This window comes from Microtus oregoni, unplaced genomic scaffold (assembly GCF_018167655.1).
Source record: "Microtus oregoni isolate MIOR12 unplaced genomic scaffold, Mior012 000023F_ref0000262, whole genome shotgun sequence".
Classification (NCBI taxonomy): Eukaryota; Metazoa; Chordata; class Mammalia; order Rodentia; family Cricetidae; genus Microtus; species Microtus oregoni.
This window is the reverse complement of record NW_024543082.1, coordinates 1,058,516-1,072,416: the sequence shown is the minus strand read 5'-3', so window position 1 is coordinate 1,072,416 and position 13,901 is coordinate 1,058,516. Positions and strand designations below refer to the sequence as shown.

General features: G+C 36.3%; 1 protein-coding gene across 14 annotated transcripts in view; it reads right to left on the bottom strand.

The window, feature by feature from the left end:
• Nucleotides 1-13,901, bottom strand: part of Dlg1 (discs large MAGUK scaffold protein 1) — a 190,771-nt gene that overhangs the window by 162,098 nt on the left and 14,772 nt on the right. For all 14 annotated transcript variants that reach the window (XM_041673109.1, XM_041673111.1, XM_041673112.1 and 11 more), the window contains exon 4: nt 8,415-8,581. In XM_041673109.1, coding sequence (XP_041529043.1) covers nt 8,415-8,581 — 167 coding nt within the window. The remainder of the gene's footprint in view (nt 1-8,414; nt 8,582-13,901) is intronic.

Here is a 13,901-nt window from a genome sequence, read left to right as displayed (position 1 = left end):
TCACTGAACTGTATAGAGTGGCCCTGAACTCACTCTGTAGTCCAAACAAGCCTCAGACTTGGAATATTTACCTTTTATTGAACCTATCTACTCACCTACCTATTTATTTTGTATATAGGTGTTTTACCTAAATGTATCTATATAGCACCTGTGTGTGCCAGCGGGAGTAAAATTCCCTGAGACTACATTACAGGAGTTGTGAGCTGCCATATAGGTGCTGGAAATTGAACCCCAGTCCTCTGGAAGCAAAGCCAATGCTTTTCACCACTAAGCTTTCTTGTCTCAGACTCAAGAGTAGTTGAGATTTACAGATTGCGTCACCAGATGCCACTAAGTAAGTCAATTTTTCCAATGTGGGTAAAAACTATAAACCTACAAACTCAAAGTCAATGAATTCTAAGCATATGTCTGTGCATCAGTGCATGAGTGTGTGTGTGTGTGTGTGTGTGTGTGTGTGCGTGCGCACACATGCAAACAAACTTTTCTGTAGATATGAGGTTTTTCCAAAACAAAATTGAGAGAAACATAGAAAGGGTCTAAATTAACTGTAAAATATGGGTCCCTAAAGAAAGTTACCAAGTCAGGAAAATCTGGGCAGTTCAACGGTTGAGCACACACTCCATCTCTTAAGAAGAAAAGTACGAAGAGGCAAACAGAGATTAGTCTATACCAAAAGAGGTGTGAAGACCTCACATTAAAGGTTTTGAACAGAGTCATCAAGGTGCATAAGGTGCAACAATACTTTAAAGAATGCACAGAATTGTGTGTCATTTTTCAGATTGTGGTATGGATTATAGATGAGCATGAAAAGAAAAATAAAAGTGATTAAAAACAGGCCAGCTGTGGTGGCACACATCTTTGAACCCAGTGCTTGAGAGGCAGAGGCAGGTAGAACTCTGTGACCTTGAGGCCATCCTTGTCTACAAACAGAGTTGCAGAACTATCAAGAAACAGAACAGAGAAACCCTGCTTTGTTTGCTTTTCTTTTTGGTAGGGGGAGGTAGGGCAGAAAATCTTAGTGATCCTAAAACACTTTGCATTAATCCTAATTTGGGCTATATTAAAATCTGAACATTAAAAAAACAGGTTGCTGGGCATGAAAACAAATGTCTTTAATCTCAGCACCAGGAGGCAGAAGCAGATAATTTCTGTAAGTTCAAGACCAGCCTAGTCCACATAGAGAGTTCCAGGACAGTCACAGGTGAGTCACAGGTGAGACCCTGTCTCAAAAAAAAAAAAAAAAAAAAAAAGGTAGTAGTAGAAAAAGCATGACCAAGAATTAGAGGAAATATTTTAATATACGTATAAGATAAGGGAATTATATCCAGAGAGAGATCTTGTTTATCATAAAATAGAAGTTTTTGTTTTATGGATCAGTAAGAAATTTGAACAGATACTTCACTGAAGAAACAAAATGACCAACTGGGGGTTGGAGCACTGTCTCAGCAGTTAAGAGCATGTGTTACTCTTGCAGAAGACTTGGGTTCAAGTCCCAGCACCCACACAGTGGCACACAATCATCGGTAACTCCATTTCCAGGAGATCTGATCCCTCCTGACCTCTGTGAGCACCAGGCACAAATGTGGTGCGCATACATACACGTAGGTAAAGCATTCAAAATAAATAAATAAATCCTAGACTTTTTAAAAAAACGAACTGACAAATGAAAAGGTGCTTTTTAATTGTTATTTTCTCTAATGACAGGAAAATTAAAAAACAAACCAACCACTCATCATCAAGAATTTCTACATACCTCTTACGCTTGTAACAGAGTTAGTTCTTTAATATATTTTAAAGTCAACATCTAGAAGGCTAAATTTAGGCTTTAGTTGTTCACATGTGCTTGTAACTGTCCTGACTCCAAAATTTTCTAGTTAAAATAAATGCTATGATGTTGTGGGGCATTATTTTAACTAGGCAAAAGGTATGTTACATTTGTTTATGCTGCATTTGTTTAACAATGTAAGGATGTGTGTTTAATTATGTAAAGATGTGTTGCATTTGTTTCACCTTGTCTGCCTAAGGCACCTGATTGCTCTAATAAAAACCTGAATGACCAATAGCTAGGCAGGAGAGGGATAGGCAGGGCTAGGAGGCAGAATAAAGAGAAGGAGAAATCTAGGCTTGAGAAGAGGAGGAGAGAACGAGAGATAGGCCCAGGCCAGAAGCCAGGCAACTGCCAGTAAGACAGGAGAAGCCATAAAAGTTAAGATATACAGAAGGAAAGAAAGGTAAAAAGCCTTGAGGCAAAAGGTAAATAAAGAGAAACAGGTTAATTTAAAAGAGCTAGCCAGAAAACAGTCTAAGTTAGGTGGAGCATTCAAAACCAGTCATGATTTGAGAGCTGGTTGGTGGACCAAAAGAAAAAGCCTAGTACACTAAGATGAAAAAGAGATTATCTCTCCACATCACTTAGATAATTTTCCTGCTAGGATGAACTCTAAAGGACTGGAAAAGTGAAGTTATAGATAACAAGCACAATAAAATAATAATACTGAAAAAAAGACTATGTGCTCTTTCAGACAACTAACCTCACTCCCCCCACCCCTTTTTTTGTTTTCTCAAAACAGGGTTTCTCTGTGTAGCCTTGACTGTCCTGGAACTCAATCTAATCTGTAAACCAGGCTGGTCTTGAACTCACAAAGATCTGCCTGCCTCTGCCTCCCAAGTGCTGGAATTACAGGCCTGCACCACCACCACCTACCTACCTGCTGTTTTCTTTTTAACAACATACTTTATGGCATATAACCTGTTTTATTCAATATAAACATATACTCTGACAATGGAAGTATGTTTTAATAATATATTAAATTGAAACAATTAAATTCAACCATTAATTGAAACAATGATACACTGAAAAATGCAGCATGTGACTGCATGGCTGATGGGCAGGGGTGGTGCCTAAATTCAAGAGAGAAGTCTTGCAGGCAGGGCTACAGTTCAGTCATAGCGAATTTTCCCAGGCTGAACATGGGAAAAGACCAAAATTCAAAATCTGAAGTATGCTTTGTACTGAACTCTATCACTTTCACACTATCATAAACTCAAATATAATAAGTAAAATCAAGTTGAGAACCATCTATAGAATATATACAGAATTTATATTTATCTTAGCATTTATGTATTTATATTTACATATAGTATATGAAATACATAAATATATATTAAAATATACAAATACACAGCTTAAATAGCTACAGTAAAATGTTTTACCTTAAAACTTTTGTTTTGTATGTTTATGTGTATATACAAGCAAACATGAACACAGCACCACAGCACATGTGCAGAGGAGTGGACAACCTGTGGAAGTCAGCTCTTTCCATCTACCATGTGAGTCCTCAGAAGCCACCTTTATCCTTCAAGCCATGTCACTGACACAGCATGCTTTTTTGTTTCCTTGTCTGAGACAGGGTTTCTCTACATAGCCCTGGCTGTTCTGGAACTCACTCTGTAGACCAGACTGGCCTTGAACTCAAGAGATTTACCTGCCTATGTAATAGGAATAAAAGCATGCACCATCACTGTCCAGCCAGTATGATGTTTAAACCAGTTCCTTACTGGTAACCATTTATAGACTTCTTCCTGTCTCCTTCTGATTAATATTACATAGATTACTGCATTGGGCACATCTTTAATTATTTTATGAGAAAATAAATCCTGGAACACTGGTCACATAATTATATACAATTGTCTCTCAATTATTACCCTCCTCTACCAACCATGTAAGTTTCTGTGTACTCATTTAGCTCATCTTTAACAAACTAATCATTTGAAAACAATCCCTTGTCAGTTTAAATTTGCGTTTATTTAATGTGAGGTTTGCTGTTCTGTATTTTTTTTCTATAAACTACTCATTCACATGCTTTGGTCACTTTCCTATTGAAGTCTGGTTATAGTTTGTGTTCTTAGGTTGAAATGGTCACTAAAGAAAACTAGTCCTAATATGTTATGTGAAATTATTTTTTTGTTTTTGTTTGCTGGTTGGTTGGCTGATTTTTTTTTTTAAATATTTTGGGAGAAGGGCTCACCTACTACATAGCAAAAGCTGGCCCCAAACTCAAAGAATACCGGGATCAAAGGCAAGCATCACCACACCCAGCAACGATACAACAGTTCTATAATTAAAATCTAATCTTAGTTAAAAAAAATTCTACAGTCAGCATTCTTGACTTCGAAGATCACACATAGGGCTCCACACTAGGCAAGTGCTTTATCATCAAGGTACATCCCCAGCCTTTCTTTTCCAACTCAGATAGGGACAGAACCCAAGGTCTCACATTTTGCTAGCACTTAGCTATATGGCCAAGTCTACACTTGTTTTTTACAGTTTATTTTGAAGCCGGATTCTAGTTCCTCAGCTGACCTTAAACTCATGATCACCCTGAGCCTAAGTCTCTGGTTTGCAGTGGTTTTTTGTGTTGCAGCTCTTAGAAAAGGTATCCTTTAGCCAGATGTGGTGCATGCCATTAATCCCACCCTCGGGAGGCAGAGGCAGGCGGCTCTCTGAGTTCGAGACCAGTCTGGTCTACAGAATTAGTTCTAGGAGAGCCAGAGTTACACAGAGAAAACCTGTCTTGAAAAACCAAAATAAAAAAAAAAAGGTTTCTTTTATCCTAAAGACATAGAAAAACTTGTCCTAATGGTCTTGTTTTTTAATCCTTTGGCTCTTTCAGCAACTTAAAATGTGATACCAGGAACAGAACAGTACATTCTTTCTGTGATAATAACCCAGTAAATTAGGCAATTTCTCCCACTTCATCTTCCTTTCATTAAAGTCATATACTCTCTCAAAGTAATTATTTTTATTAAAACAAAACGCCTCTTAAAAAATGAATAAAATACAAGGGAAAAAGGAGGAGCTAGCAATGTAGGTCAACAGTAAAATGCCTTGCACCAAAGCAAGCCACCTATAATTGATCATCAGCACTCTTGTGGGGATGGAGGGAAACCTTTGTCCCCAAAACAGTTTTAAAAAACATTATGCTAAACATCTCCCCAGGGATATACATGTTCAAAGTAACAGAGAGACATAAAAAAAAAGTCACTAAGAAAATAAGACATCATTTTAAAAATAAATTATATTGAACTTAATTTTACTATATTAGGAAAAAAGGTAACATCATAAGGTTAACTAAAAAAGATTTGGCAAGATGTATACCAGTTACCAAGTGTAAGTAAATAAATAAAACAAAGAAAACTGGATAAATGCCTTTAAATGCAAAGATTTACATCATTAAGAGAAAACAGAAACTGACAGAAACTGATCAATCTCAAACAAGCTTCATAAAAGCAAACACTGTAAAAAAAAAAAAAGGTAGGATCACACTGCATGTCATTTCTGTCGGAAAAAGGTTGCCTATCCAAGATTTAGTATATGAGTATAATAATAACTTAAATCTTGTTTAAAGTAAAATAACCTTAGGATTTTCAAGTTATCTTTCACTTTGTAATTAAATAAAAGTGTATTTTTGCATTTGTTTGATTTGGGTCAGTGTGCTCTTTTCAGCCACAAACATGACTCAAACAAAGAGATCAAGTCAGTGATCACTTAGTCAAGCCTCCCATCCAAAAGCAGCAAGAATGAATGGTAAGAGGGGAACTAAATCTCCAAACATTTCAGAGTTCTCATAACTGCCTGTCAGTGTGTTTTAAACTTCTTACATTTTCAGACTAACATCTGTCAAGTAATCTGCTACAAAAACAGTAGTTCCTAATAACAGACCTTACTCAAGTTTGGCATATACATTTCCCCATAAAAAATAATCTAGAAATTGATGGACAGATCCCAATGTTCCTCCTAAGAGTCCATCCATGAATGGGTATGAATTTCCCACAGGAAATACCATGTCCTATCCTTTCTCACATATTTTCCAAACTACTCACATCTAATATTTCTTATTTAAAATTTCTCACTCCTCTCTTTGCTTGAGCCTTCAGCATGTCTAGATAATTTAAGCGGCAAAGAAACCAGAGCTGTACACAGCATTCTAGGTATCAGTATTTCACATATTTATAAAATATATATGTTTTTAAAGTATCTTTTCCTCAGGGTTGGTGATAAACTTAAAGGGTCTCCTGCATGTCAGACATGTACTCTACACTAACTATAACTTTTAATCTCCAATATAATGTTGATGAAACTCAATACATTTGTGCTGGCTAGTCTTAAGTCAACTTCTCACACAAACTAGTTATCTGAAAGGAGGGAACCACATTTGAGAAAATGCCTCCATAAGATCTGGCTGTAGGGTATTTTCTTAATTAGTGATTGATGGGAGGAGGGCCCAACCAATTGTGGGTGGTTCCACCCCTGGGCTGGTGGTCCTGGGTTCTCTTAAGAAAGCAGGCTGAACAAGCCATGGGAAGCAAGCCTCCAGATTCCTGCCCTGTTTGAGTTTCTGCCCTGACTTCCATCGGTGATAAACCGTTATGGTTATGGTGCTTCACCATAGCAACAGTAACCCTAATGAAGACGACATTGTTGACCTCTCTTATCGAAATCTATATGGAGATAAACTTGCACCTCACAAAGAGTTCGTTTTTTAACTTAATAAATATTCATTCCCATTGGTTGTATTGTATCAGACATTTTAAAATAACCTATAAAAGGGAGGCTGGAGATGGCTCTGTGGTTAGAATTGCTTGTTCTTGCCAAGGACTGGGATTCAGTTCCCAGCACCAATATGGTGATTCACAACTACCCGTAACTCCAGTTCCAGACCTTCTTCTGATGTCCACAGGCACCGGGTATGTGAGTGGTACATACATACACGCAAGCAGAGCATTCATACACATAAAGTAAGTAAACTTAAAAATAATTTTTTAAAAAATTTATAAAAACTAAGAAATCTATGCTTTATAATAACAGATATTATAAATCAAACAATAGAAAAAATAGGTAAACATGAAAAAGTCAATGTTCTTAAACCTTAACATTTTTTAAAAACAAGTCTTTTAACCTAGGACTAAGACAATAAACATGAAATAGAAAAGTGTAATTGGCTAGGTTTATCTGTGCTGCTAAACATCTGAGAATAATTTATGTAAAAGAAAAGCACATTCGCCACAGTTCTGGAGGCTAGAAAGCCTAGACTATGATGTAGTGTCCCTGGCTTCAAATTCACAGGAAGAAGGCAAACCTAAATTTCGGCATAAGGCTTCTTTTATAAGGGCCTTAATCCCACTCATGAGGAACAAACCCTCATGACCTAACCACATCCCTCCCCTCCCCACTTCTAGGCTAGAGACTGAATCCAGGGTCTCAGGCATGCTAGGCAACTTATTCTTGAACGAAAACATTTATTTGAATCACAGCAATAACTACAAACATTTTTAAAACTGCATTTGAAATAGACCACAGGATGAACTATTATTAAGGCAAATGATATATCAACCAAAACAGGAGATGGTAAAGCAAATTATCCAGGAAAATGTAATTTTAAAGAAGAGCAAAGAAAGCACAAATACAATCAAAGATAAATGTGTAAGATTTACTAAAGCAAATTATTAATTCAATGTTAAGAAATTTGATAACCAAAGGCGGATTTGCTCGAAACTAGCCAAGTAAGTTGACTCCATCACTTTCAAATTTCTTTTTTTCAGCTTTAAAATATAGAAGAGGAATTGTGCTCATTCACATTGCTCTAAAATGCTAGTTATGCAACAACATATTAAGTAAAACAAAGTTAAACCTGACTGCTTCATCACAATGTGCTCCACCACCACTTTTCTGACTTATTACTCATCAAACAGAAGCTGATTCACTTTTTCAGGCACAGTCTAGTACTAACCAGAAGGAACTAGAATCAAATTTAGGGACAAGCACTTTTAAATGACTAACGCTTCTCAGGCAGAATCATCATTACAAAATGCTACACCACATCCAACTCTACTAGCAACAATACAGCACAAATGATAAAAAAAAACACTACCAATTACCAAGACAGTTATTAAAACTCAAAGAAGTAGGCAGTTTTAACTACAGAAAAATGTAAAAACCAATGCTGACTGGAAGGACTGCTAGTCTTCAGTTGAATTTTAATACAATTCTTCAAGCCAATAAAAAAAATTCTATTAGTAAGGGCTCAGAGCCACAATTGTAGTCTTTCTCTAGGCAAAAAGACCAAAGCAAAATCATCTTTTCAAACTACAATGGCCACGTTAATAATTACAGAAATGGAGCATTCTGAGGTCTACCATGTAAGACACTTTCTAATATCCTAAAACAACTATTTCCGACCTCAACAAGTTACAAACCTTATAAGGCAGAATGAAGAGATTCTCTACATTCTAAGAATACATTTTAACTCTATTCTGTTATCTCATTATTTCCACAAAATATCCATCTTAAAAAAAAAACAAAAACATTAACAAATTGATCACTAAAAATTGACTCTGTAAAAGCTTTATCTTACCTCTATAGGAGGGCTAAGGCTGCTGGGCAATGTTTCTGAAGTCACAGTAGTGCTTGGAAGGCTGGCAATCTCCCAAGTATTCACAGGCTGAATTGGTTCAGACTGCTTTGAATGATCTACACATTTTGGATTATCAAGTAAGGTCACTTCATAAAATTCTTGAATATCTAGAGATAAAGAAAATGAAAATTTCAAAAGCATTTTTATCTCCTAAACTATGCAATGCTAAAACAACATAATTCAAAGGCAACTTCTTACTCTTATTAGAAAAATAAGACACAACTTTTTTGTTGTTGTTGGTTTTTTTGTTTTTGTTTTTGTTTTTTTTTTTTTTTGGAGACAGAGTTTCTCTGTGTAACAATCCTGGTTGTCCTGGAACTCACTCTACAGACCAGGCTGGCTTAAACTCCGAGATCTGCCTGTCTCTGCCTCCCAAGTGCTGGGATTAAAGGCTTACACCACCCCACACACAGCTCAACCACATACTTTGAACATTAGATCATTTCTTCATTTCATTATGTCACAATTACATCAAAATCTGCAGGATACTGTATAAAGTCATAAGTATTTTACATGTTAAAAGTCAGCATTTTGGAGATGGCTCACAGTTTAGAGTGCCCAGTGGTTAAGAGTGCTCAATGTTCTTGCAGAGGCCCTCAGTTGGGTTCCCAGCACCCACATCAGAGAGGTCACTATTGCCTAAAACTCCCCCTCCAAAATAACCCAATGCCCTTTTGTGGTCTCTGAAGGCACCTGCATGTCCATGTACATAACCCTACACACAACACACACATTCACACGATATTAAAAACTTAAGGCCCCATGCATGGGAAAGGAGCTCACAAGCCCACCTTAGCTGCAAATCCACAGGCAGCTGACAAATGCTGGGAGAGGCAATTTTCTTTGAGGGAAGCCCATACCCATGCACATAAAAGTAGCACTAGTTAGGCTCAGCAGGTCATTTAAACAAACTGTACTGGACATGAAGGTGGGAGGTAGATAAGGGGGAAGAGTCTAGGGGAATTGAAGGGAAAATTATAGGGCAGATATGATCAAAATACACTGTATACATACATGTATAAAATTTGCAAATATATATTTAAAAAGTCCTATGTTAAAATTCTAACCTTTACCAGTTTGCTACATGAATGAGAAAATTACTACTCCTTTGATTTGTCTCACTGAAAACTATTTAAGAACTGAGCATAATGAAGTGCCAAGGATGCTAGCATATAATAATAATAAACAGTGATTAGTATTGTAATTACAATCTGTTCAGATCAATCATTACTAATGTTTTACATCTTTATCATTAGTCTTCAGACCAGGAATATAAATCTTCAAATATACCACAAAAGTGAATATATGTATAATTACTTTTATTATATATATATTTTTTTCTTTTTTTCTTTTCCAAGACAGTTTCTCTGTAGCTTTGGAGCCTGTCCTGGAACTAGTTCTTGTATACCAGGCTGGCCACGAATTCACAGAGATCCGCCTGCCTCTGCCTCCCAAGTGCTGGGATTATAGGCATGCGCCACAACAGCCCGACATGAATATATTTTTTTTTAAAGTTAAGAAAAACCAAAGAACGAGGACATCTCCAACTCCTCTAGTCTACATATCCAAGAGGAAGTGAAAAACAACCACAAAACCATGAAAGAAACTAAATGTTTATTTAGAATAGCACAGCATAATTTAAAAGATGAAATTACTTTGTTCCCAGTTGAAATTATGTGAATTTACTATATAATAGCCACTGCTAATATTAATATTATTAGTATATGTATTAATATCATTATACAATACAATAATATTAGCAGTGGCTATTCACTTAGTTACACTGAGCGACAATACATAATGTTTAGATTTTGCACTGTGAGTTCTTTAGTCATTTGCTGTTATAATTTAGAATTCCTTAAAGAGAGGGAATTATTTAACAGCCATTATGGCCATTATCCTGTATAAATTATCAACAATGACTATTAATAACATTTAATGTAACTTTCACTTCTTGTTTCTTACTATTTTGAAAGTATTATTAGGCCCTTTAAAAACATCACATAGGACAATGAGACAGACAGTAGGAGTACTTGTCTTCAAGCCTGAGAGTTCAATCTCCAGGACCTACACACTGGAGGGAAAGAACTGACTGCCACAAGTTGTCCTCAGATTTCCACACTCAAACTGTGGCACGTGTATACCCACACACAATTATAATAAATAAAATGTAATAAAAATTTCTTTGAAAGCCCACATCTTACAAGGCAGTAGGGACAATGCAATTCTATTTTAAGCTTTAATAACCAGCAGAATTTTAAAAATCCGAGTACTAGTTAAAAAAATAACATTAGTACACTAATGATAAAATTAACCCCATCTCACCAGCTGTTAAAATTATTCCTAGGCTGGAAAGATGGACACATGGCTAAGATGGCTCTAGTAGAGGACAGTCCTTAACCCCAGCTACAGAGGATCTAGCATCCATCACCTTATGGCCTCTTCACAGCCCAGGCAAATACATACAGGCTGATAAAACACTCTTATAAATAAAATGAAAACAGTAAGTCCTTAAAAAAAAGAATATTACCAGAGAAAATTGGATGTGAAAGCATTTCATGGGCCAGAAATCACTGTATAGAAAACTAACACATAACCATCATGAAGAAACCAAAAATTCAAAATCACTGTATCTCCTATAAGGTTTCAGCACCAAATCACTAAGCTTCAATCTCAATAGAGTCTTCAGACTAGCTCACAGGAAGTACAGCAAAAGAAGAACAAGCCATTAGAATAAGATCCGAACTGGACACCTAACCTCCTCAGAAAGCCAGAGCCACACAAAGGAAAAGGAATCACTTCAATGTAAGGACTGTCCTGCATTTTGTACAAAAGAAGTAAAGATACAGCACCGACTGCAGTGTCAGAGCCTTAATTGTTGGTAATTAGGGTGGGTAGGCAGCCAGAAATGGCAATGGAAGAAGTTAGGTAACTACAAACTGCCTTCCAGAACACATTAGGGAATATTTTTATAAAAGTAAAAGAAGGGGGTTTATGAAGAATACATATTTTATGCATGTAGCATATATATGTGTGTGTCTTATCTGTATTTTTAATTAGTAGCACTTACAAACAATATGAAATATACATGAGGTTCTATTATATTATGCCTCCAGAAGCACTGAATAGTTATCAGTATCTAAACAGACTATACTATTGTAAAGTAAGCTTCAAATTTTGAATGCCTATGTGACCTTTTATGCTATAATTAAGAAAGCATTATTTTAATAGCAATGCAAGGAAGACCTATACTAGTAATAACCTAAAAACAAAACAAAGCTTTCTGCAATGATAAAAATGAATTTGGCTGCACTGTCCAAGCTCACGCTTTCTATGGCTATTACGTATTTGAAATGTGGCTAGTGTGTTTAAGGACTGGATTTATAAATTTTGCAGGCATAATTTAAATAGTCACCTGGCTAAACACTACTATAGAAATCTAGACTACTATCATTCTAGAGCAGTAACATACTTGACATGCATGATCAAGGAATAAAGTGTGAATTTTTGGAAATTTTCACAGCATCTTACTTGCCAATTGAAGTCAACTCTACATCTTATAGTCATCTATCAGACAGCCTCTCTCTCTCTATATATATATGTGTGTGTGATTATATATGTGCACGTGTCTTAAGTATATATACGTGTGTGTGTGTGAAAGGACTGTTTTACAGATGAATATATATATATATATATATATACACACACACACATATGTATTGATGGAAGTTTCTGTCCCACCTGGTCCCACAGCCGTTCAGTCCCAAAGAAATACACAGAGGCTTATATTAATTATAAATTGTTTGGCCTCTTAGCTCAAGCTTATTAACTAGCTCTTACAACTTAAATTAACCCCTAATTCTTGTCTATGTTTAGCCATGTGGCTTGGTATCTTTCCTTAGTAAGACATTCTCATTTTGCTTTCGCTGCATCTGGCTGGTTACTGACTCTCTGCCTTTTCTTTTCCTAGAATTCTCCTAGTCTGGTTGCCCCACCTATACCTCCTGCCTGGCTACTGGCCAATCAACATTTTATTAAACTAATACAAGTGACAAATCTTTACAGTGTACAAGAGCATTATCCCACAGCGCGCGCGCGCGCGCGTGTGTGTGTGTGTGTACATTAAATTGGCTTTTAAGATTTTTATTATTTTGTGTGTGGAGGGGTGTTTTGCCTGCATGTCTGTGCACATGCATGAGGTGTCCTCAAAGATGAGAAGAGGGTGTCAGATCTCCTGAGACTGGAGTTACAGACTGTTACAGATGTTGGGGATTGAATATGGGTCCTGTGGAAGAGTAGCCAGTACTCTTAACTGCTGAGCCATTGATCCAACCCCATTAAATAGCTCTTTCTAATTAGCTCCATGTAAACTACAACTGGAACTGGAATATAAAATATCAATTCTCTTTTAACTATACCAGAGTTAAAACAAAATAAACTGAAAAAACACCACTTATATTGGCTATCATAAAACAAAACAAACGGGCAGTGGTGGTACATATCTTTAATCGCAGCACTTGGGAACCAGAGGCAGGTGAACCTCTGTGAGTTCAAGACCAGCCTGGTTTACAGAGTGAGTTCTAGGACATCCAGGGCTACACAGAGAGATCTTGTTTTGTAAACAAAACAGAAATAGAAAGCAAGTATAAACAGGATATGAAGAAATCAGAACCCTTCTTCACTCATGAGAGTGTAAAATGGTGAAACTGCTATTGAAAGTGGAAGGGTGGCTTCTCAAAGTGTTAACACAGAACTGCCGTGTGATCCAGCAATCCCATATCCTGGTGTACAGAGCAAAACAGAAAGGAGAGGAAGAGAGGAGGGGCTGAACCATATTAACAGATCTGTACACCAATGGTCACTACAGAAAAGAAGCTGAGAGGTGAAAATTCAACTACCCTCCAAAACTGACTAAATAAAATACAGTATGCATGTACAAAAAAATATCATTTACTCTCAGAAAGGAATTAAATTCTTAAAGCATTCTATATAGATGGATAAATCCTAAGTGAAATAAGTCAACATGAAAGGACAAATACTACATTTCATTTATATCAAGTATCCAGAGTATCAAATTCAGACACAAAAAGTAAAATCACTTTGACTTTTTTAGGAGTAGAGGGGAGAGAGGTGGAGGAGAATTATTACATTTTAACAGGCATGTGGCACGATCTAGATATTTTTGTTTGTTGTTGAGACATAATTATTACTCAAAAGAGAACTTCAGTTTGAGTTGAAAATAATTAAAAATTAGGGTGCTAAATTTTATATTGTATATACTTTACCACAATAAAAACATCAGAAGAGTTCTAGAATAAAGAATGTTAGGAGTTTGGTAATGAGGAGTAAGGCTATGAAATGCTCTCTTTACAGACAGCATGGCTGTGGCAAACACTAACTCACAATAGAGGCAGGTGCCTACATAGT